The sequence below is a fragment of the Netta rufina genome (genome assembly GCF_964035555.1).
Source record: "Netta rufina genome assembly, chromosome: 2".
NCBI lineage: Eukaryota > Metazoa > Chordata > Aves > Anseriformes > Anatidae > Netta > Netta rufina.
This window is the reverse complement of record NC_140124.1, coordinates 83,240,069-83,264,584: the sequence shown is the minus strand read 5'-3', so window position 1 is coordinate 83,264,584 and position 24,516 is coordinate 83,240,069. Positions and strand designations below refer to the sequence as shown.

At 37.5% G+C, this 24,516-nt stretch overlaps 1 protein-coding gene across 1 annotated transcript in view; it reads right to left on the bottom strand.

Moving 5' to 3' along the window:
* Positions 1–24,516, bottom strand: part of CTNND2 (catenin delta 2) — a gene marked incomplete at both ends in the record, with an annotated part of 525,744 nt that overhangs the window by 211,875 nt on the left and 289,353 nt on the right. Inside the window, one exon of the mRNA XM_084281644.1 lies at positions 22,182–22,434. Within this exon, the coding sequence (XP_084137770.1) occupies positions 22,182–22,434 (253 nt within the window). The remainder of the gene's footprint in view (positions 1–22,181; positions 22,435–24,516) is intronic.

Sequence of the window (24,516 nt, the reverse complement as noted above, 5' to 3'; positions counted from 1 at the left end):
ATGTTGCTACTTAACAATGATGTAATCAAGATAGGCAATCTAGAAAACAATTCTGTGAGGAACAGTGTGTTAGAAAAACTAAGGTAATCTTACGAAGTTCTCAACAACATTTTGCAATAAACAAACAAGAAGCCACACAGCTAATAGCTTGCTAAGCTCCCAATCTAAAAACTTGCAAGATTTATTTAATTCCATGTTGTATAGTATAATGAAAATAATTAATGTTTTGGAATTTATAAACAAACGTACCCCATATGAGGTAAGAAATGCTCAGTATCGGCATAAACCATTTTCCATTCTGGATTTTATATAAGCAAAGTCTGTAAGCAGAGCACAAAAGATATGGAGGTTGGAGGGTGCAAAACAGACAGATGATGGGGAAGCCCCCTAGGGTAGTTTATTTTAATACAGATCTTGCATTGTACTCCTGAATATCAGTGTTAGGAAAAAAATTCAATAAATTGTTTTTATCACCTAAAAACCCAGATGGCCTTCAAGGAGCAGTTGTTCAGGATAAACTCCGCTATCCCAGAGGATTTTCAGTTTAATAATATAATAAAAAATAGATCAAAAAAAATGTTTTTCAAAGTCTAGCTCATCTTTGTCCACCTATGCAGAGATATGGGTATCAGAAAAAATGAGCATTCAACAACTATAATGGATAATTTCCAATGTGCTATATGACAAGTTAATGTTAAGTATTATGGTTTCTACTTTTCAAATGAGCTGACATTCCCATCCTGCATAGCAAACTTTCTTAGCATCAGAACTTGTATCAGGAACACGATTAAAACTGCCAATTTTTTAATCAAGTCAGTGTTCACCATTTTTACCATTAGATTTATACTACATTTCTGCCTTTAACCTGTGGTCAAAATAACATATGTAGAGCATAAACCCAACAGTTTTCTGTGAAAACTGGGCAACAAGTTTTCATATGCAGTGCAGTTGTTTATTCACCAGTAGATCTTATAATAACATATGGCTGAACAATGGAAATTTGGAAGGCCAGCCACTACCCATTCATTCATACATAAGAAAATCACTGTTCTTGAACCTCCGAGGAGATGTAAAGTACCCTTAAAAGCCAAGGAGAGAGTTTATAATTATATGCTGTCAATCAATCTAAAAAATTAAGAACAAACGAACAAAAAAGGCTTCAAGAAGGTACTTTCAAGTAATTAAAATAAATCCCAAACAAGATACTGCAAGCCAACCCCTTATCCCACTTCCAAAAACAGTATGAAAAGTTACAGAAAGAGTTCCTCTTGATGCATTTCTCTACTAGAGAGAATTACTAATTAGAAGTATAAAGTAATACGACTTCCTACCTGTTACAATAAGTTATGTCTAATTCTACCTAAAGAAATTTCAGAGGAATTTTCCAATTAACAGATAAGGGGATTAAGGGAATAGGTAAATATCACTGGGCCTGAAGCAATCAGTGACGATAAAAAAAAAAAGTAGATCACAGATATGCAAGGATGTCTGTAGAAAAACCAATCAAGAATGCATGAAAGGGACTGTGTAAAAATCTGACTTCTCTCAAAGTACTGGAAAGAGGACTGTGATATGCATCAAAAATTAGTATTTATAGCAATCAGGAAAGCAAAGCTTTGTTTCATGGGTGAAGTTTAAACATAAATACCTAGGCAAAAGCTGTTAGATACTAAATTATGACTTGGTTTTGTGCTTTATAAGCCAAACTAGATCTACAGATGCTGGGATTGCACAGCAGTGCTATGGGCGTCCTATGGCATGATGCAGGCTGAGCTCTGCACTAGACAGTACAAATGAAAGATGAGGGGTGCCACATGACCCCCATCCCTTTCTTTTCCAAAGTTCTACTGCTAAGTCCTTTCATCACATCCTTTCTCGGATTTCTAGCTTACGTCTGTCTCTGTGATGAGCATACATGCACATAGATGTATGCATATATATTTATCACTCGCTTAGTGCTATCAGTCTTCTTTTGAAGACAACAATGGAATGTAACATTGATAAAATTTGCAGAATTGGAGCCAATCCACACTAGGAATAATATGCTATGTAAACACAGTCATACATTCAAATACCATCCTCTGGAAGTCTTACAGACAGATATCTTTCTTTCACATAAAACAAATACATTTTCTTAACAGAATAGTATCATTTTGAGAATTCAGTAATCTCAAGAGTATGCATAAACTAGAGTTTATGTTGACAATTCAAAGTACATTTCAGCTAAAACTGCCTCACCTACCCATAGAGATAGAAACTGATAGACTCCTTCCTCAAATTGCTTTGCAGAACAATTTTGGTTCTGCACATTGTTATCAAAACCCAGGCTGCTAAGCTCAGATTTGTATTATATTACTTATGCTGCCTGCCCAACAGTAGCAGTGTTGTAAGCTTACCTTTAGTGAAAAGTGGCATCGTCTTCCACACTGGGAACTTAAAGAGAGGTTGAAAGCAATTTCAATTCTGTTTTATATCTGTGGACCAGTACATTTTAGAGCATTTATTGTAAATCATACATTACACTTCCTGTCACAGATTAGTTACAATGAAGTATTCCAACATAAAAGATAAATGTTTAGGGATTCATCCTCTTAAGAGGCTTATGCCCTTGGGAAAATGCTTCCCAAATTTTCTTTGTGTTCTTACGCATTATTCAACAAACTTTGAAAAATGAATAATTTTCTCCCTGATCCGCCTCTTACTTACAAGAGGAGGCATTTTCATGCATTTTCAATTATTTTTGCATGGCTGTAGAATGTATAGACCTCTTCTTATAAGACTGGTGAAGTACTTATGCATTTATACAGTCTAGTCTTCTTCAAAAAAGCTGGGTAGACTAACCTCATTTAAATACTTTGGTATGAACCAATTTAAAAAAAGCAAAGGATTGTACCGTGAAAAATAAGTGACTTCCAACCATTATAGGTTACTCTGACAGAGACTTACCATCAAAAGTATCCATTTCAGCATCTTTTTGATATAAACCAAAAAGAATCTAATTTTGATTATGTAGCTTATTCCTAGCTTTGCTACTCATGGCACTGACAAAGCCTTTACATTAGTGTGATTGACTTGGTATCAGAAGAAATACCCATGTAAAAGACTGCAAGCAGGGGTTAACTTTTCCTTCACCTTAAAAGTGGTTTCTTATTGCACCCCCATCCCAGACAGGCTCTGTGGAAATGAACACTGGATTGCCAGAAACAGTTACAATTTGGGTGTTTTCCCCCTTCTCCCTATTACATTTTATTTATTATACTGGAAACAAAACTTTGGCAAATAGTCAGCAGATGAAACCTTGTCAAATTAGTAGCTACTATTTCACTGAAAAATGTAAACTGTCATCAAAACAGTAAATTTTAAATTATAGAACAAATCAGCTTGTGAAAAAGAAAGCCATCCTATGTGAAAGCGCAGAGAAACCTCCCACTCTCAGCATTTTATACTTTCTAAATTCGTATATTAAAGTGCTGAGGTATTGTGCTCAAATTCAAAGTCCTCTCTATGCTCAAATTCTATTAAACAAAAAAAAATTTTCACGTATTTGAAAAGTACAGCTTAATGTTCCAGAATGCAGACTGAAATGCAATTGCACAACTTTTTTTTAGTCACAAAAAGCTGTAGAAGGGTATATTTGTAACTGAATACGTGTATATGTGCATTCATGCATATGCATTCTTACTGAATACATCTATAATATTCTTTGACTATAAAAAAATAAAAAAGTACAGAACAAATTCATTTTTTTGCAATCAGCAGATACAACAAAATCATTTAGCATATTTAAATTGTTTTGTAAATTCAGAATGAAGATGCAGAGACAACTCATCTCAGAACACATTCAAATAACTTGAAATCTGCAAACATGGAACATGTCATATTTTAAATAATTCACGTTTTTGCATCAACTACAACTTTACTAATTTGTTTCCAATGAGAACCCTTACACCCCTCAGTGAGTGCCCTTCCGTGGGGAAAGGCAGACGTGATTGCATGTTTTTGATTATTTTTGAAGTGCAGAACCCTTTGGCAGGACTTCCAAAGCTAAGGAGACAGTGAGCTTGATACATCCTAAAACAAGTACACGGGACATTAAGCCACTGCTTTCAGGTCAGCTTGAATTCTGAAAATATTCACTAGCTTTCTATGACAGAAGATTCCTGATACCTACCTTTTTAACATTATTTTTTTCATATGGCTTTCCATATGGCATACTGTAAAATCTGTGACTGAATTTGACTCTTATTACAATTTTTGAAGTGGTGGGAGGAAGACAAAAAAGGCATCACCTCCTAGGCCCCCCACAGGTAACTCAAGCAACCAAGTAAATCAACGTGAAAAAAAAATATATTTTTTTTTAATCTACAAAACAAACAGTAGCCATCTTCTAATCAGCGGTTGTGTACCTCTTAGTCAACAATATGCTATGTCCACGTTCACTAAGATGAGTGTTTGTTTTTTTTTTTTTTTTTTTTTTTGTTTAATTACATGATATACAACCTGTAACGTTGAAAAATAAAATTTAGGCATCTCTTTCAGTATTGCTTCCCAGAAACATGATACATACTGAAAGCTGCTACTGTTAAACTAATCCATAAGCAATTTGTAAGCAGCAGCTTACTATCAACACTCACAGCTTCATCTACCAACTCAAATACATAATTTTTTTTTCCATTAGACCTGCTCCAGAAATCTCCTGGCTCTGCCAGCTACAACACTGTCAGTGAGGAAAAGTCAGTCAAATAATAAACAAGATGGGGACCAAAGTCTGATGCAGCAGAAACACACTGTGCACAGTATAGCAGGGAATACGCACCTCAGGGAGTATGCATGTTTCTTCCACTACCAAATTTAGGTTGCAATTGTTCTGAATGATGAGGAATGAAGTCATACTGACGGTCTGCAGCTGAGGTGCCATCACACTGCCTCTGGGATGTACGTACATGTAAGCGAGCAAGAGTTCGGCTTCACCCCCTGGCTTCTCACAGAACTCCGTGCAGCCATAATGAAATTCTGCTCCAAATTTCTCCTCTTTCACAAGAGAAGTTAGCAGTTATCCCAAGAAAACTAAATTTGCATCCTGTTTTGTGAGGGAAAATAAGCTTTATGTGTGAAGGAATGGGACAGAATCCCCAGCCTAAGCACAGAAAACGCTTTTGAGTTGAAGAGAAAGCTGTACACCCGGGCATGCAGCACATTGCTAGAGGCTCTAGAAGTAATAAGAAAGGGGAAAATAAAGGGCAGACACCAATCTCCATTCCAAGGAAGTGTTATTTGGCAGGGACACATACATGCCACAGTTTAACCAAATGCTAAATGCAAACTTTAGCATCCCACAGGTCTTACTTAAATAAGAATAATTCAGAAGCCAAGGAGCTAGAAATACCCCTGGGGATTACAACAGCAGGAAGCAAATGTACCACTAGGAACACTGCTCTTGGAGTTCACATGTAAATCTACTTCACCGTAGCTCGAGTGTTTTTCTACTTCTTTTCCCTTTGACAAATTTAGAAGAAACATTTCAATGTCAATCTTCTGACCATTTTAATTCATACTGGTTTTATATCTGTCACTCTACTACGTATTTTTAGTTACTTGTTAAAGATCACTCAACTACATCTTGTTAAAGTGTCAAACAAGCGAACATGACAGGAGGAAATTATCTATTCTGAGGACCAGGGGGACTGAATTCTTTGGCGTGCAGGTGAGGTTCACACCAGGGGGATTCTTCACTTGATTCTTGTTAGGCTTGTATTATTGCAGGGTGACGTTCTCCAGCACTCCTCAGGAAAACCAGAAAACTGGCTTTCGTTACTTTCCCTCGTTTCTCAAGCTTCCATGGAAAGTGTTATCCTCTAAGTCTGCAAAATATAATTCTCCATTAAGCTTGATGGGAGTCTGCTTCCTGCCCAAAAGAAGGAAGCATCTTCTAATGTGATGTAGCATGCCATCATTTAAAATTATTCCACTACTCCTCAGTAAGGGGGGATTTGAGCCTTTAACAGTAAGAGTAAAACCATAATCAGGAATGATTGTTCTTAAAAAATTGCTGCATTCAATTCAAACATAAAAACAATCCCAAAAAACTACCATATGTGTCAACAATTAAATCTCATCTGAAGAACAACTTTGCTGTTCTATACGTCCAACTTGTTTTACCAAGCAAAGATTTGCTCACAGACAGAGACTAAAATACTAATTAATACAGAGCCTCCTCTTTAAAGTTTGGGCAAGTTCAGGTCTCATTTGTATGTCTTCCAGGAAGAGCAGAATCTCCTAGGAAGCCAATCATCTACAACTAATCCAAAGCCTATTTATTCTCTTGCCTACTTCAAACTGAAAACCTACTTGCCTTTTTTTTTTTTTTTTTTTTTTTTATCATAAACCCACTCATGAAACAAAGATGGGAACTTCAATTTTACATATGGGTTTTATTGGGGTAGAGCTTCCAAATATCACACCCCTAGTAAGATGCCAGGCTTTCTTTTCACACCAGCTGATGTAAACCGAGTCTAAGCAATCCTTGTCACTTTAGAACTGCACTACCTTAACGCATATTTGGGTTCTTCATATAACTTACACGCAGAAGTATGATGCAGCACATCAGTCTGCTTGACAGGGGTGGCCTCCACCTTTACAACCACTGAATCAGATTTATGGTAGTATACAGTGTTGTAAAACTTTTGTTTGTTTGTTTTGTTTTAACAAAAGCATCCATACTTTCTCTGTACTTGAAAACATGAAGGTCTCTTCACATGAAGTGACCAACCTGCTATTAAAACACTGAAAATTAACAAGTTCTTTCATTGAGATGTCTGTCACTGACAGATACCACAGACAAAACTAAAATAAAATGATAGTGCAGTTTACACCTTATAAACAAGCAAGTTCCAGTGGCACCAATAAAAATAACTGCTGCAATTGAATTTGGGTATGTAAACTTTGCAGCTTCTGAGCTCATCGTTTCAGAGCAGACAGAGAAGGCTCTTTGGACTGTCTAGTACAAAGAACACACAAGGATGTGGGCAACATCTCTACCTGAAGCAAAGAGAAAGAACAACCAAATCCTTTCTGGAAAGAGCACATCCTTTTAACATGATGCTGATGTGCCTCTGAACCAAAATCACACGCTGCTCCTGAGCATATTCTGTATCCGCACCTACATACAGACACAGGGCATACAGCTCTATGCCATGTATACATGGATTATGGAGTCTGTGTAATAAATATATAGATATATTCACCAGAAGTGTGTGTTTATACTTGCTTTTGTAATATATACAAAAAGACTTAAATTCCTACTAGTGTGTCGCTGTAAAAAAAAAAAAAAAACCACAAAAAAACTCTGTGCTTTGTGCTTCCACTTTCTGAAACATCCAGTGGCCAAAAATGTGCTTGACCTAGAAGTCCTGAATACTATATGTATAGATACACATAAATACACACACACATATGCATATATATGAACACAGACTAAAACCTAGGAAATGCTAAGTGTGGAGTGGTAAAGAAACCACTTTTTTTTTTTCCTGAGTTACTTGACTAGACTTAATACTTGAACATTTAGGCTCCTAGCCTGTTTCAAAGATATGCTTTTTTTGTTGTTGTTTTTCTAGCAACACAGCTTTCATAGCAGTTTTTATTTTTACAAGATGACAGCATGAGACTGGTGAATATAGTTGGCTACATTTTCCAGAGTTTTCATAGATGTCCAAGGTCCTTCACATTTCTGCCCTTTGCTGCACTCTTGGAAATGATTTTGTAACGCCGACCATGAGCACATATTTGTCCACGTCTTCCAAAAAACATTTTTGCAATTTTCACACAGCCTCCTTCCTACGGACTTTCACAGCTGACCTACTCCTTTCTCTCTCAATCCTGCATTTTCTACTGAGACATGCTTATGAAAAAAGCAGCAAAACGTTCACTATATTAAAAGCAGTCTGAGGATACTAGTAATTATTTGTTGAGAAGAATAAAAGCTTTTGAGTGATTCATAGAGGTAAATCTATGCACGTAATTAAACAATTTAACTGTTCTTATTTTTAACCCTGCCTTCCTTTCTACCTTCTCTTGCTCATCCTATCTTCCTGCATTTCAAGTCAAACATAAGCTTTCTGATGCAAGGATGTGCATTTTTATGTAATCATATCATGTACAGTGAAATGAAACCACTGGACCATTTAAATGCTACCGAGATGCACAGAAACAGCACAAATCCATGTATTTACCCTTGTTTTACATCTTAACAAGGAATACAGGCGAGTAATTCACCTAGCACTTTTCATAGCTTTCAATCTAAGATGCATGTTCTCACCAGAGTTGCATCATTACCACTATCACCTGCATATATTGAGAAGAATACATAAATTGTCACAACAGTCTAGTTTTCATTGGGATTCTAAGAGAATTCAGTATTACAAAGCTTAATGTTTGCATGGGTTTAGGGAGAACGGGGAAGCCAATGTTCTCTTTCCCAAAAACTTATTTCCCTGAGGTAAAACAATTCAAGCCAGGGATTACGTTTTTTTTAGTAGTACTACAACGCTCAGCTGATAGCAGCCAGGTCTCTTGCCTCTGAGATTTCTAAACACCGAATGAATAGGCCTCTGACTTCCTAGAAAACTCAAAAACACCTATATCTATTCCAGTTAGTTTTCATACTATTTTTGGCTTCTACTTCAAAAGAATATTATTATTTTTCTGAACTTAGAAATCAAAACCAAACACTAGCATATTAAAACTACTACTCACTCTACTAAAAGTCCATTTGCTTTTTTTTTTTTTTTTTTTTTTTTTTTTACCACTGAGAGATGAATGCAAACTTCAGTCTTAATAGAAAAACATGAAATATATTTCTCTACAGGTTTAATTAAAAAATATAAAGCTGGATCCATGACATCCAGATTACAATGAAATCCTTACGCTAAAGAGATGTTGGCAGCAGAAATTTCTTGTTACACTGACATCTAAACATTTTTGAGTGAGTTACTCACATAGACAGTTATTATCCATGAAACATTCCCCCCCCCAAGCATTATCTGCCCAAATGTAGAAAAAAAATGAACAACAAAACAAACAAAACAAAACCACCACCACCACCAAAAAAAAAACCAACACCAAACTGAACTACTACTGGCTGTTGTTAAGAGGCTGAGACTTATCCATCTGCTATTAAACAGCGGCAGAAGGAAACTACAAGGGCATTTTAGAGGAAATAGCCCAGAAAGTTTTATCTATGTATTTCTCATTACATGTACTTCACAAATTTGATGTTTGTAACATTTCCCCCCCAACAGAGGAAGTTGCACAAAGTCAAGGAGCATATATTGATAAACCCCCATCCTTTGGCTGTACTGAGGGCAAACGCATAATTGCAAGCTATTGTCACTCAATTTCCTGAAATTCACCAGTTTTTGTCTTAATCCAAAAATGTCATACAAGTCTTTTTTTCCTAAGAAACCTACAAAGATAACAGGGCTCTAAAAATCCCAATTTGCATCTTTAACCACTGCTGATCAAGGCCAACTGTAAACTTTTCATTTCAAAATTCCTTTACATTGCTGCATTTACTCCATTCAAAGTTGCATTCCGAAGTAAATGGAATTTCCTCTTTGAAAAGGCTGCAAAATTTAGCTTATATTGCTGGCATACTGCTGCTCAGCAGAACTGGGAGCACTGTGGGCTGAGCTTTCCCAAGAAGCCTGTGATACCAAGGAAATAAATCAATACCATGTGCACAGAACTCCATTTTCCAAAGAAGTTTAAAATGATAGAGAAATGAGCTCATAAATAGTTTATTTTAAAATGGTTCTGGAAACTTTCGTGCACTTCATTATCCTTCAGGCTATATTGAAATTGTCAACACAAGCGTGACGGGCTACCTTCACTATTTTGAATGCATCAGCTGTCACTTACCAGCTCTATCATTCCTCTGCCATCCATTCCATTTTTAATTGTACAGAAGAAATATAAATAATACTCTGAAATACATTTTAGAAAGATTGATGCATAGATTGCTTTCCTGAATTTTTCCCTGTAATTATTTTTCTGAACAAAAAAGCACTCTACCAGTTCTTCCCTTCACCCTTCCAAAAACACTTTTTTTTTTTTTTCCTTTTTAGCAGTGGAAATGCAGCAGTTTTCCTCATAATGGATTCTTGAAAAGCAGTTCAGAAGCTGATGACTCCAGTTCTATGCACAGTGTTAATTTTAAAAAAAAAAAAAAAACAACAAAACAACAAAACACAAAACACTTCACTAAAAACTAAGTCATGACATAAAAGTAAAATCTATGCCAAAACCTTATTTTCTTTTAAAATGGTAGAAGAAAAAGATGTAAGTTCAGTAACAGACTGATCTTTATGTCAATGAATATGTAACAGGACAGGAATAAGGCCTCTGCATTCCCATTTCAAATTATTCTGAAAAGCTGTTAGCTGTATTATTACGAGGCAAGTCTAGCCTAGTAATAAACCTGCTGGGGATTAGAAACTATTAGGCTCACTTTCACTGTACCCATGTGCACAACTGATATGATTACAAGCATATAGGGGGTGATAAACAGAGCCCTCAAGGAAAGTATTTCCACCTAGCTGACTCCAAAACCAAATCAGCAAGCACCAATAATTGGAAAGGAAAATGTGGAGAGGAATTCAGCATGCATTTTGAGAACCAGCTCTTGAGTTGCCCTGTGAAACTCTGTCACATGCATGCAGTCATCAACAGCTCCTACACTGTTATACCCTGGCAGGGCAGCCAAACGTGAATGCAGTGCTACTCTCCTCTCAAACTTCGCCTCCCCCTAGATGACGCAACTCAGTGCAACATGCTATAAATTGATTAAAAGAAGAGCATTGTTACCGTTCTGACTTCAAGAAGTGCATAAGGAGTGGAGGCTTGCCCACCAACAGCACGAGGACATTTCATTTAGGATGCCCCTCTGTGGAAAAGCAGCCCCCTTCTTCCTACACGGCATGAAGAAACTGCTCTGAATTTTCAGTTATCAGGCCCAAAAACCGGACCCACACAAAATAAGTTATAGATAATCACACATCCTTTAGAAGGAAGCCTTTATGCAGCACTTTGTTTGGCTGGGGGGGGAGAAGGTTGTGGTGCGTAAATAGTGCAGAGGCTGAGACATAACAGATGGGTGCTGGAGACATGCCACAGAAAATGCAGTGGCTGACAGGATCTGTTATCCCTTAGTGGCTGCAGATAAAACCTTTACAGTTTAGGATAAAGTTTCATTAAAATAAATGTAGCTGCTGACAAAAAAAAAAAGAAATAAAAAAAAATACAGCCACTAGAGAAGACTAAGTGTATGACAATGAAGGTGTCACCCCACAGAGAGGATTTTGCGAATTTAAAATAATTTATATATACATGGCTGCAGAAGGCTTGCCTAAACGGAGATTTTACAATTTGGATACCCACAACAAACTTCATTCTCCATTACGATGTGAAAAGGCACAGGAGGAATTAAACCCCTTTTCCCACTTTTTCCTGAAAGATCTGATGTCTAAACAGCTAACGAATCCTCTATGCGCCAATTTGTGTGCTGTCAGAGTTTTACAAGAGATTTGGCAACTACTCTGATGTAGAAAACTGTCAAGTCGTCCCTATTAGAAGCTATTGGAAGAAATCAAAGAACCACACAGAAAACTCAAATGGGCACGAAAAGGGTAACCCCTCACAAAGGCCAACTTATTGTAGGGAAGGAAAAAAAACATCCATTTTATGCCCCTTTAAGACCATAATCTTAAGTACTGCGATATAAACAACTATGTGGTTACAGAATAATGTCACAGAACAAGAAGCAGCTTTTATTCATGAAACGTTTGACAAGAATTATGACTAAAATAGTTTAAACATTGTATTCTTTCATCTACAATGAACTTCATTAACAGGAAGGTATCAGTTGCAAGTAGGCCGAGATATTTTGACTCTCAGGATAACACCAGTAAGTGGATAATTAACTGGGCACTCAAGTTTCACAAATATTAAGCTGAAAGTATTGACCTGGAAAGGGGATAGCAGTCATACAATTGAGCCAGTATGAAACTAACGACTCCAAAGAAATGTAAAAACCTGTAGGTTGCTCCTCTTGGCCCAAATGAGTATTTTCTCCCTCTTGCAATGAGATAATCACTGGACATGGGGCTGTTACACAGCTAAATTGAACCTTAGGAGGTTTGGTCAGAGCAGAACCCCACACTGCCAAATTGTGGAAATAACCTTGTTGGTTTTAGGAGGCACATAAAAGTCCTGGACAGAAATCATACTGGTGTTTCCGTAAAGACATTGCAAACTGCAAACACTACGTTAGCTGGCATTGCTTTGAAAAAAGTTATGGAGCCTGAGTGTTTCAAAGGACAATGAAAGTACATAAAAAAACAGCTAAACAGGCCATTTAGTTTCTGAGTATTTCCAAGATTCAAAGGGAGTCAAGAACTTTTTATCCTAGTAAAAAGAGCTGGAACAGACAAGGCTGACTGATCAGCACAGTTTCTCCAAGAGAAGAGCAACACAATCCTGACCAACATGTAGGTAAGGGCCTCATTGACTGAGAAACTATCTTGTACCTGTGTTGTTGGCATCCATTCCTCTCACTTGCACTTACAGAAACCCAATCACTTTCCTTTAGCCACGTCAACTATCATGGACAAACTTTCAGACTTACATTCAAGACACTCAAATTCTGATAGGTATTAAGGAAAAACATAGCACCAAACAGCATAAAAAAAAAAAGCCAGTCCTCCTCTCCAAAAACGTAATATATGACATACGATATGTCCTGGTAGGGAACAAAAGGGTAATCAAGCTAACTTGAAATTACTGTTAAAAAGTTGAAAGCTAAATTAAAATACTTTATTTTTCAACTTACTTAAAAGTCCCTATATTGTGTCCCTGTGTGTATGTTTGTACAAAGAATCACAGAACCACTGAGGTTGGAAAAGACCTCTAAGGCCATCTAGCCCAACCTTTAACCTCGTACTGACAAGTCCACCACTAAACCATGCTGCTAAGTTCTGCTTCTACACACTTCTTGAAGACCAACAAGGATAGTGACTCAACCACTTCCCCGGGCAGCCTATCCCAACGCCACGCAATCCATTCGGTAAAAGAAACTTATCCTAATATCCATCCGAAACCTCCCCTTGTGCAACTTGAGGCCATTTTTCCTCACTACTTGGTGCTTGGGAGAAGAGCATGATCCCCGTACGGCTTTTGCACATTTCCTGAAGAGACTTTGTTTTGTTTTACTCTGCAACAGAATTTGAACAGCACCTCCTTCCTCCACAAGTGCCTTCTGCCTCCATAGTTTACCTTTAGTATATTCAGGAAATCTAGACATCCCCTTCTGTGCTCCTCTGGAGTAGAAAAACTTTCAATTTCCTTCCAGGTCTTCTGCTACCCAGTTCCCTCTACTCTGTTGCATGATAAACATGACTCCCTTTCCCAGATTATTAGAGGTGGAAGGCAAGCTAAACAGCAAATGATCCTGCTGATGCTGCAGTGGCTTAAAAACAAACAAACAAACAAGAAAAAAAAAAGAGTAAAAAACAAATACTTCAGAGTAAATCTAGAGACTGGGAGTTTCCCTGGCAACAATGGCTGCAGGATTTCTATGGGATCAGTGGTGGCTGTTGGTTCCTAGGAAACCACTAGCTTAATGCTAAGGCTTGTGATGCATCTCTGAACTTGACTCGTTCAACGAGATCCTAGAGTGGGGCAGTAGAAATGGGGTAAAAGGGAAGATTTAAGTGAATGTGATGGAGATCACCACAGGAACAGCAGTACAACAGGGAAGGAAAGGCTAGGAGCAGGGCCTCACATTAGGCTCTGACCTTCAGTGAGCTGGCAGAGATTGGCCTTAATCATACAGAACAGGTTGTTAGAGTCAGGCCCTTAATTTGTAACAGCTGTAAGATTTTATGAGAGACCAAGAGATGGTCCTGATCATTCTTTCCATATATCATTTTTAGCTAACCTCTACACTAGAAATGAGCAAACATTTTGGTTGTATTCTCTTATGTCAGAGAGAGTGAAGGATTTCTCTATTTTGTACAACTGCTACAAAATCTGTTGGCTTTTGTTTCCTGCTTATATAATAGCTGTACAACATCACACTGCGGTCCAGCTTCAGAAACTAACAACCTCTGCACAGCAATTTGTGTGTCAGAAAATGATTTTCAGTTTTTATTTTTATCTTTTGGAGAAAATTTCAGAACATGTGTTTTGATTTTAGCAAGCTTCTTGAAAATTTTGCCCATTTATCTTCTCCACCTAATGCATTTCCCTCCCTCCCATCACATTTCCCATCAAAGAAAGATCAAGATTACCCTTTGAACTTCAAAGCACCTTACAAATTTAACTTACTCTGAACATCCCTGTACAGAAGAAGATCATTATTATCCATTTGGCTGATGAGATGTCCAAGAGCTACTACTGAGAAGCTTATGTGGTTTATTCTTGCCAGGAGATTGTAACAGCTTACATGAGCCCAGTAAAACCTGAAAGCATGGTTCTTCCCCGTGTTTTTAACGTCTGGTTGGAAAATATACTTGCAACATTTTCTGGCTGTTACAGTCTGTCATCACAGAAAGGCACCACACGGATTTTGCATCTGTCAAAGTTTGCAAATGAGCCACAGGATACTGAGCAAAATGCGTGGCAAACAAAGGCAGAAACTGCTTTGAGACATAGATTCACCATTAGAAGCTGTGATGCCATTCAAGAGCCAAAAATGGACTATGGACAGTATGAGAATGAGGTACACTGTCCACCTGCTTCTTTCTGTATCAATTAAGATATTAAAACATGACAGATTAGGAAAGAAACTGGAAAAGCTATTTGTTGCTGTTCATCAATTGGCAGACACATTACTGAGGGGAAAAAAATGGCTCAAAAGGAGAAGACCTTGGTCTTTGTTTTCCCATTGTTTTTTTCCCCCGAACTTATCAACTCTACAAGGAGCTCCTGACACTGTCCTCCTGAATGCCCTTTATCATTGATAAGTACATAAGTGGTCTTTCACTTCTATCCCTCCAGCACAAAGTAAACAAATTACTTTCTGTTGGAGGTTGAAGATTGTAAGAGCTAAACTTTCAAATCAAACAAGAACTAAGACATCATCTCTATCTCAAAATTATACCTTGTATAGCATGTAAGTACCCTACCAAATAAAATGGCTACGTATAACATCTTCTCTGATGATGGTTAGGAACTCTAAGCACTTCAGGACACACTCATTACTCAAACTACATGGATCAGCAATATCCACGTTACTGTGATACATAAATTGTGATGTTCTGTGATTACAGTATGGCAGGTTTGCTAGTGATGAGATCAGATCTCATTTTAAACAATAGGATGATAGGATGGCAACAAAATGGAGCAGCCTCCTGCACAGTCAATAATTGGTACTAGCCATATAGAATAGTAAGTGGATACTAGTGCTTCATGGGCTAAAAACACAGACACTTTATTTTTGTAGAGTACACTCTACTTTTATAGAGTACACTTTTTTTTTTTTTTTTCCTCTCCTAAGGATTTCCAAGAGAAACAGAGAAAGGAGGTTGCTAAAACGTATGGGCCAAACTCAACTGAAAAACAAAACAAAACAAACAAACACATACACACAAAAAACAGCTGCAGATGATGCTTCCACACACACCAAATCACATATTGTGCACTGGGGAATGACTCCACCTCTGTCCAGTGATTCCCCAGTCATTATGAAACTACCCTCATGTAAGCAGGGGAAAGAGAAACTGTTGGCATACAGAGGAATGTTTTTTACAAGTTCTGGGTGCTACTCCTCCACTTCACCACAAGTTGACCCACACTGGATTACTTAGCACCTTGTTAATTGTGCCATGCCTAAGCTGGAACTAAATATTTTTAATGCAAGTCTTTTCCAGCCAAGGTTTCCAGCCAAATCAGTCTACTGAAATTCCAAGTTAACAGATGATAAAATAATCGGTGAACCCCACCTCAACTATTTTAAATAAGTAGGCTTCATCCTTATTTACTGAAAGTACAAAGGGGAAAGATCTCTGCTTAGTTTTCAGCTCTTCCACCTTTTCTCAAAGCTACTTTGCAGACTAATTAAAAATTCATGCCATTTATACAGAAAAGATCTGTATGAAGAATTGCAATTCGCTCTGGACTTGCTAGTCTTGAATTGTGTACTTTTGTCCTGTTTAGACTCTTTGATTTTATTTTCTCTTTAGGGTCATTTTTTCATACTCGGAGGAATATACATGAAATCCTGAGAGACTGTACCATTTTCACGCAAGGAAAATTAGCAATGTTTCTTTTCTGAAGGAAAGATATACTTAACCACAGTGTTACAAAACAGTCACTCTCAAAAAGCATCTGCTTGGTTCTGCCAATACAAGTCTTGGTCCATACAAATTTGCTGTACAACATTCTTAGCAGGGTGTTAACAGGACCACAGAAGCTGAAGCATTATGTTTCTGGAACTGAGTCTATGTTGCCAAACATACACATGCTCAGATCCACAAGAAATGTTTCCCATGGCTTCCCCACTACCACCACCTTTGGAGAACTTTCCCTTCCACTTTACTCCTAATTTCAGAGGAGGGCAAGAGAGACCTTTGAAAACTATTTAGTGAAAAGGAGATTTGCCTATTGCATATATAGAATAGGAGAGGTACATCTGCAATCCCTGTTTTGTCTCATTCTCACCAGGAATACACCTTCAGTCTTCTACCTCTCGGGTATGAGAGAGATGTCCTGGTACCCCAGCTCTACCCCACCTCTCAATACAGGCACACACACTCTATCTCCCCAAACTGTTTTAATGTAACTAATTCAGTATCAGAGATATCGATGTGATAGTTTGGTGGTAAAGGCTTTAGCCTGGAATGGGGTAGATCCACCCTCGCTTGGATAGATAACTACTGCAAGCTGCATTCCACCAGGAAGGACAGACACCCACCAACACCCTGTTGGATTTTGACAGCCCAAGTGCTATTTTGTGATCATAACAGAACCATTAAGGTTGGAAAAGACCTCCAAGATCATCTGGTCCAACCATTCCCCCTATCACCAATGTCACCCACTAAACCACATCCCTAAGCACCACATCCAACCTTTCCTTGAACACCCCCAGGGACAGTGATCACAGCAAGGCCTTCTCCCTCTGCCCAAGTCTATTTCTGTGTGTGACAACCCTTCCTGAAGGAGCTACCAGATAAATTCTCACAAAGATGCCCAAGCTCCCACACATGCGGGTTTACACTTTTCTTACCTTGTTACACTGCTCTACTGCCTGGCTGCTATTCAGGTTTACAGCAGACTAACACCATTAACACTGAGACAATCCTTGGAACAAAGCAAGATTAAATACATGGTAAAGACTCCTGCAGAAACATTTACCCTTTAACAGGCCACATTCCAAACTGCGTGTGCTGATCTCATAGGCACTTTTACTGGAACACAAAAGTTAACTAGAGTTTATTTTACTTCTACCACTTATACAGAAAAGAAAGCTTTCTAGCTTGCATTTTGGAAACAGCACATTTTTGGGAAAAAAAGAAAACTGAAAAAGAAAAATATACCAACAAGATAAGTTTTGAAATTTACAGTCCATACAGAATGTTCTGATCTAATTTATTTCCTTTCATAAGTGGAAAGAAAGCCAATTTTAAAGTTTAGAAAATAGGCAGCCAGCACCTCTATTTTCTGCTTAGAAGGAAAATTACAGCCAGCAGAGGTAACGGAATGGGATGTGGGCTCTGAATGCACAGAATGAAGCAGAAACGTCTCTGGGCATTACAGCTCAATCATGCAGTACCTGGAAAGCTCCGTTACTTTGTTGACCTATGCCCAGACAGTTCTAAAGCAAGAGCTGCTGAGAAGAAGTTGAATTTAACATTTTTATTTTTTATTTTTTATTTTAATTCTGCAGTTGCAACATGATTTCACTGCTACTGTTGGTATTAGCTTTCCTTTCTTTTTCCCTAAAAACAAAAAATGCAATCATTGTTGCAGTCTGCACTTCGCAGCTGCGTTCACCAAATGAGACCATTTCTCCTGAAGAAAAAGTTTTAAGGGCTCTGAAATACATATCTTGGGAAAGAGGATCCCATGAAGGAATATTGTTAAGTGTAGATCAATATAATGCAAATGAACATCTGAACACTGAAATTCATTTTGATAGCCTTCACAGAGCATTTTTCACAAAATTCCTGTAACCCAGCATCTTGCCTCTGAGGGGAAAAAAATATTTGTGTATATATGAGTGTAAATAAAATAGGTAAGAATAAAGAATAAAGAAGAGTCACAAAACAGTGAAAGACACATGTCAACTCAACCCATCAAAACAGACACATGGAGTTCAAAACCAAAACTACTGCTACTACAAAATGTCATTGGTATATACTTAGCTGAAATATAAGAAAATTATGTGTTTTTCACCTCTTATGAAGTTGGTATGATTCATCAGGAATGGTACATACGCATGGTTTTGTAATAATTCAAAAACTCAGAAATTAAGCAATTTAATTTACACATATTTTTGAGTAGAAATTGGAAGGTACATAGACTGACAATTGCATACTAACATTTGAATTTCTAGGGCTCCCCAGCTGCCCTAAATTCTAGGGATGGACAAACCTTAAATAATTTGTTGGTACTAAGGGACAGATTGATCCTTCTTAAATGAATGTAGGGCAGAAAATACAGCAAGCATATATTTCCAATACTTTAAAATACTCACACCTTCTCTCATTCACAGTTTAATAAGAAACAAAAGCAAGACAATAGTTAGAAAATGTTATGCTCTCACCCCCTCTCTATGCCACATTTCATATAGGAAATGATGGCATGAAACAGTTTATATCACATCTCTACTGCATATTTCCGTTCCTTTTTTGACCTGAAGTAAATATACAAGGATGCTCTGAAGAATCAACCTGTACATTGTCTTTGATATTTGACTTCTCTTTTTCCATACACATAAGTTTTATTTCTGACAGGTGGTAAGAAAAGAGGGCTCATTTCCTTTTTAAATAACACAAATCATCAGACTCTCTGCCAGTATAGATGCATGTAGTCTTCACTACGTCAGTTCATACCAGCTAACAGTCTGCCTAACTTAAAAATTATCCACGACCACAAACCTGATAAATATTCTGATACTTTCTGGAAAGTTTTTTCCTAAAGTTTAAGTTAATGAATATTACACTGTATTTTATGACAGTTGGATGATGGAGAACAGATGTTGAGCTAAAATTTCATTCGCCAAATGTCAGCTCAGAACATGTATGTAAAATGACAGTATTAGTAATCCAAACTACACAGTGAAAACAATGGAAAAAATTGTCAATTACTTCAGTGCCTGCCAACCATTTTTCTTGGACTTCAGATGGAAATCCCAGCTGAACTGAAGTCTAGAAAACAACGTTCAGTTTTAGAAACCATAATTGCTTGTTAAGATAAGTATATTCTCTTCTGGGCATTTTTTTTTTTTTTAAATCCTAAACTGACTGACATACAGCAAATGCTGTTCAAAAAACTGCAGTTAATATGCTTTTGTCTTGCACTTTGCTCTGACAGTGAATGCTTGTTTGGACAGGTAGGCTTCGTGTCTGAAAATTATGCTTGCTACTCTCATCAACAACTAAACAAGACCTTTTTAAAAGGAACAAACCAACCAACCAACCACAAAGGCAGCAACAGCTCTGTAAAGAAGCTCAAGATTTATCATTTTCTCAAGTCCATCTACCAGCCAACATGTTTCTTGTTTCTTTCTGCCTGAAGATGTAAGTGGTAACATTTTGAACAATACAGTGAAACTTGCCACAACTACTGAAAGTTGTTCTTATATTTGAGACATTCTCATTTTCCTTATTAAAACCACTACCTATAATTGTATCTCTTAAGTGCTACTATATAAAGTTCTGTCCTTAAATTTTTTTCAAGCATCTGGAAAGTCATCTGTCCCCTCCTTTCCGTGCTTGTCATTTATCCAAGATTTTGTACTCTATCCATAGAAATCAACATTAACAGTCTTCTGACCACTTTTATTTCTTTTCTGCACACTTGCCAATTTTTTACAATCTTTCCAATCTTTGAAATATCAGCAACTGCTTTGGCCCACAACTAGTTTCACAAAGCAGCTTGCCTAGGTGGACTATAGCTTCTGGGTACTAAGATACAACATCAGCAGTAATATTACTGACAGTGCTTTGTAAGAATTATTCTGCACTTACAAGCAGGGCAGCAAAATTAAGTGATGGACACCATGCACAATCTCATTCATTTGATCCATAGAGTAACACAAACCTCTTTTGTAGAAATGATTGTGAAAAATCCCAATTCATTTAATTGTGATCATAACAAAAGGGTATTTAATGACTCCAAGATTTTATCAAATTCAATTTATACCTCGATGTCTACTTGCTGCTACTTTACCTACAGAAATCAATACTCATGAACGCACAAATGGTCACAATACAAGAAAGAATGTAAAAAGCTGCCAAATGAAAAATCTGCGGGAGAAAATCTTCTTTTACGAGCACATTTCATAGACAGTAACTGACTATCAGTTTCAAAGTGATAGCAAAGCAACTAAACAGAGGTGACCTTTTATTTTAAATAGACATAATATCTAGCACCTGTAGAGATACTGCAAATATGTCTTTCTTGTCTATTTGGAATAGTGCCTTCAGTAACATCATGCATTTCTTAAGAACATTTCATATGGATTACAGTAATTTTTCCTCTGGTTTAGTGCACTCCTAAAACAATTTTCTTTAAGTTTGAAAATGAGACATTCACAAAGCAAAGCTTTTTCTCTTTCATGAGCTTTTATTTTCTGGAACACAAATGTATTGCAACATCTAGGTTTCAGAAAAAGACCACTTCTCTCTGGTTACCAATGCTTGTTCTGAGGCAAGGGGAAAATGGGGAGGAATTGGGTTCATATTTTTTCAAATTTCTGGAGGAATATCAAAAGCTAATGAAAAATGTTGAAGATGGAAGTTTTCTCAAGAAGTTGAACTCTGTAGTAGCTGCGGATGTCATGAGATGTGATACTTTTGATGTGCCTTAATATTTATCTACTCTGGGGTTTTGGGGGAGGGAGAGAGAACTTCTATGATGCTAAACGTGTAGAGAGATCAGTTTGTGGATATTGGATTCTTAATGCAGCAAGAGAAGCCTTTACAAATTGTTAAACACCTCTACCATTTTTGCTGGAGCAAATTTTTGGGTTCTCTTGTCATGTATTACATATAACAATAAATAAATACTTCACACCATCTGCCACAGGGAAAAAACCCACAAAACTAAACTTGTATAAATTAACATTTATGATGGGCTTAAACTTCAGTTACCAAAAATACTTGTTCTCTTTTCCATCTGAAAATTAAAGAAAATCACCAAGTGCATCAAGGATCGTAGTCAGCGTTTTCATTACTGTTACCATGGAATTCAAAGAATTTGACAGAAAACTCTCTACAACCTGTCCACCTGTGTGCCTGCTTGGCATATGCCAACTATAAAACTACAGAAGAGACTATAAAGTTTCTTCTTGCACCTTCCCTAGGCACATGAATGTATCTCAATGAACATGCACATACATTCTGCTACCACTCACTAGCATTAGAAGCCTGCACAAGACACAGGGTGAAGCACAAACCTGACCACTGGCTGTTTCACATCACTCAGCCTCATCGCCTAGTACCAGAATATCCTTTTATGAAGCTTTTAGGAATACTAACAGCAGAAAAACCAACAACTGTAACAACTGCTGCCCAAGGAGTGACTTAAAACTTAAATCCAAAATGGTCAGTCAAAACAGTCATACCACTGCTTTCATTTTCAGAAAAAAATAAAAATAAAATACTTCTCAGAAGACTTCGAGGAGCACCAGTACTTGAAAGCAGGCTAAATATACATATCCAAGACAACACCTATCACTTCGTTTCAAAGAAGAGCTCATGAGAGCCTTCCAAGGCAAAGCATTAGAACAGCACTGGTATAGAAACAAAATTTTATACTTACGATCAGTTTTCGGGTTGCGGCGTTTTTTGTTCTCGTTGTATTTTTGGTGGTGATATTCAGTAGCGGAAACACACAAAGCAAACTGCAATTTCAAACCTCTGCACAAACAAGAAATAGTAGACAATTAAGGTTTCACCCACCTGGGATCTTTCTGAATGCTATCAATGGAAGGTGACCTAGCCAAGGTCCCCTCAGGTGGGATGGCTGGCCCAGATTTGCTGTATGGTGATTCAACAGAAGGACAATACTGCAGCTGTCGGTAGGGGTCTGCGTAATTGGAGGCTGGGCCTGCAGCATAGCTGGCCCTCTGGAAGGTCGCGGTTGCGTTCTGTGTGCCGTGTTGACTGCCTGTGCGCTGTAAGGGTACGGAGTCGACACCAGGGGAAGATGGGGCTACGACAGGAAAGTAGGGACAAAGTAAAAAATTGAGGACCTGTTCACAGAAATGGTTAACCAGGTCTAGGCAGAGGAAAAAAAACACACACATATAAAACAGGGGTTCAAAAAGAATGAGAAAAAAAACAAAACAAAACAAAACAAACAAAGAACATCGTCATTTCCAAAACCATTGAAGTAAATAACTGTCAAATGAATTTCTAAAAGACATGCCACTCCTGCACTAGAAGGACTCTAACATCAGCTAAACAGACCGTAACAGTGCTTTTCACTTGGGGCTTTACTTGCACTAACCTGGAACAGAACAAGTGCAGAAAAGCATGGGACTAGTCAAACTAGGATTTACAAACACCACCAAGTGAGGCTCTTTTAGTCCTTCGAGAGGTGGATGGAAGCAGAAGGAACATCAAATCAGGCTCAGGAGGCCAAATTGCCATGGACAGCTCTACGGCAGAGGAAATGGACAGCCACGGCCAGCTCAAATTGATAGTCCTGCTATCGGTGAAACAGGTAAAACCAGACGCCTGCCCTGGCTGTTACTGTGCACACTTCAGTAACTTTTTTTTTTTTTTTTAATACTTTCCTTCTTCATATTTCACCATGAATTCATGAATAAGACTTAGAGGACTGCTACTGCTACCTGAGTCTGAAAAAGAGCCACGTACGAGGTGACCACATAGATGTCTTAATGCCAGCAATGGTTGTGCGCTGAGTTCGAGATTATTGTATTAGCAGGTTTGAGCGGCTTACTTACAGATTTACACTGACTTAATGCTTTTGCGACTCAAAAATCTCACTAATCTCCCTCGGAGCCCATTATCTTCCTGTTATGCCACAGCGTAATAAGGATGTGGTCACCTTTATGATTCTTATTAAATACACAATATTTTTCAACCAAGGCCTGGTTAACGGCAAATGCCTTTGCACTATAAGTGCTAGAGGAGCAACACCCATGTGATCTTTGGCCTGGAAACAAATACAAATTAAAAGCTGGCTTGGATTCCTTGAAGTGGCAAATAAATTCTTCATAGCTCCCACTTCCCCTTGGCCCAACACCACAAGAGCACTTTTGCAAGCAGGAGTGGGCCTGGCTAAGGATTAGTTTTAGCTGGGTCAAATTCATACACAGAACTGCACAGGCAAAATTGCATATTCAAGTGACAAGTTGTCATAAAATATTTCCCAATCCTTTCTTATTAATAGTACATTGTACAATCCTTTCTTACTGAAGTACATTGACACTTCAGGATGGTAAATATTTTTCAGTATACTATATATCCACAAAAGGGACTTTAAGCATTTCATCTTGAAGTGTCAGCAGATGAAATACATTGAGCTTAAAATAAAATTATTGCACTTTTGTCTGAGCTGGCACAGACCAGAAATTATAACACCTGAACATCTTAAATTTTCAAACAAATTAAACATTCAAATTCTGCCTTTTCATTTTTTCCCTGTGGTTCTCAAGTATAGCACTTTAAGATAATAAGTATGATCTTAAAATTTTGTTACAAACATATATTAGAGGGATTACCTTGACATAAATACTCAGCAACATTTTAAAAGCACTGTTTTTAATTGCTAGTATATAATTCCTCGAGAAATGAGTAATAAAGACACAGAGACCTTTTCGTAAAAATGCGTCAATTAAAATGCAAGAACATTTCACATTTCAAGTTCAAGAAAATGCATACTGAAACATCTCATGCACAAATCATTCCAAACTCAATGTTATGAAGACGTAAGAACATCATCACCTTTTAACAGAAAATACACAATTCAAACCCAAAGTTTGGTACCTTATGAGAAAAAGTGAAAAAAAGTTAGAGAATATACTGGAAATGATTTCAAGTGAAAAAGCAAAAACTGAATTGTACACTGACACAGCATACTTATAAGTTTTAGCAATATGCAGAATATCCTGTTAACTGTTACATGTAACATCATATGGGGAATTGCACAAAACCCCAACACTAACAATGCTGAAAACAAGAACTCACTGTAATGGAGATTACTTTGTGAAATATTCCAACCTACTTCCCTTCCTTTCCTTTGCAAGACAGTTCAATGAAAATCGTG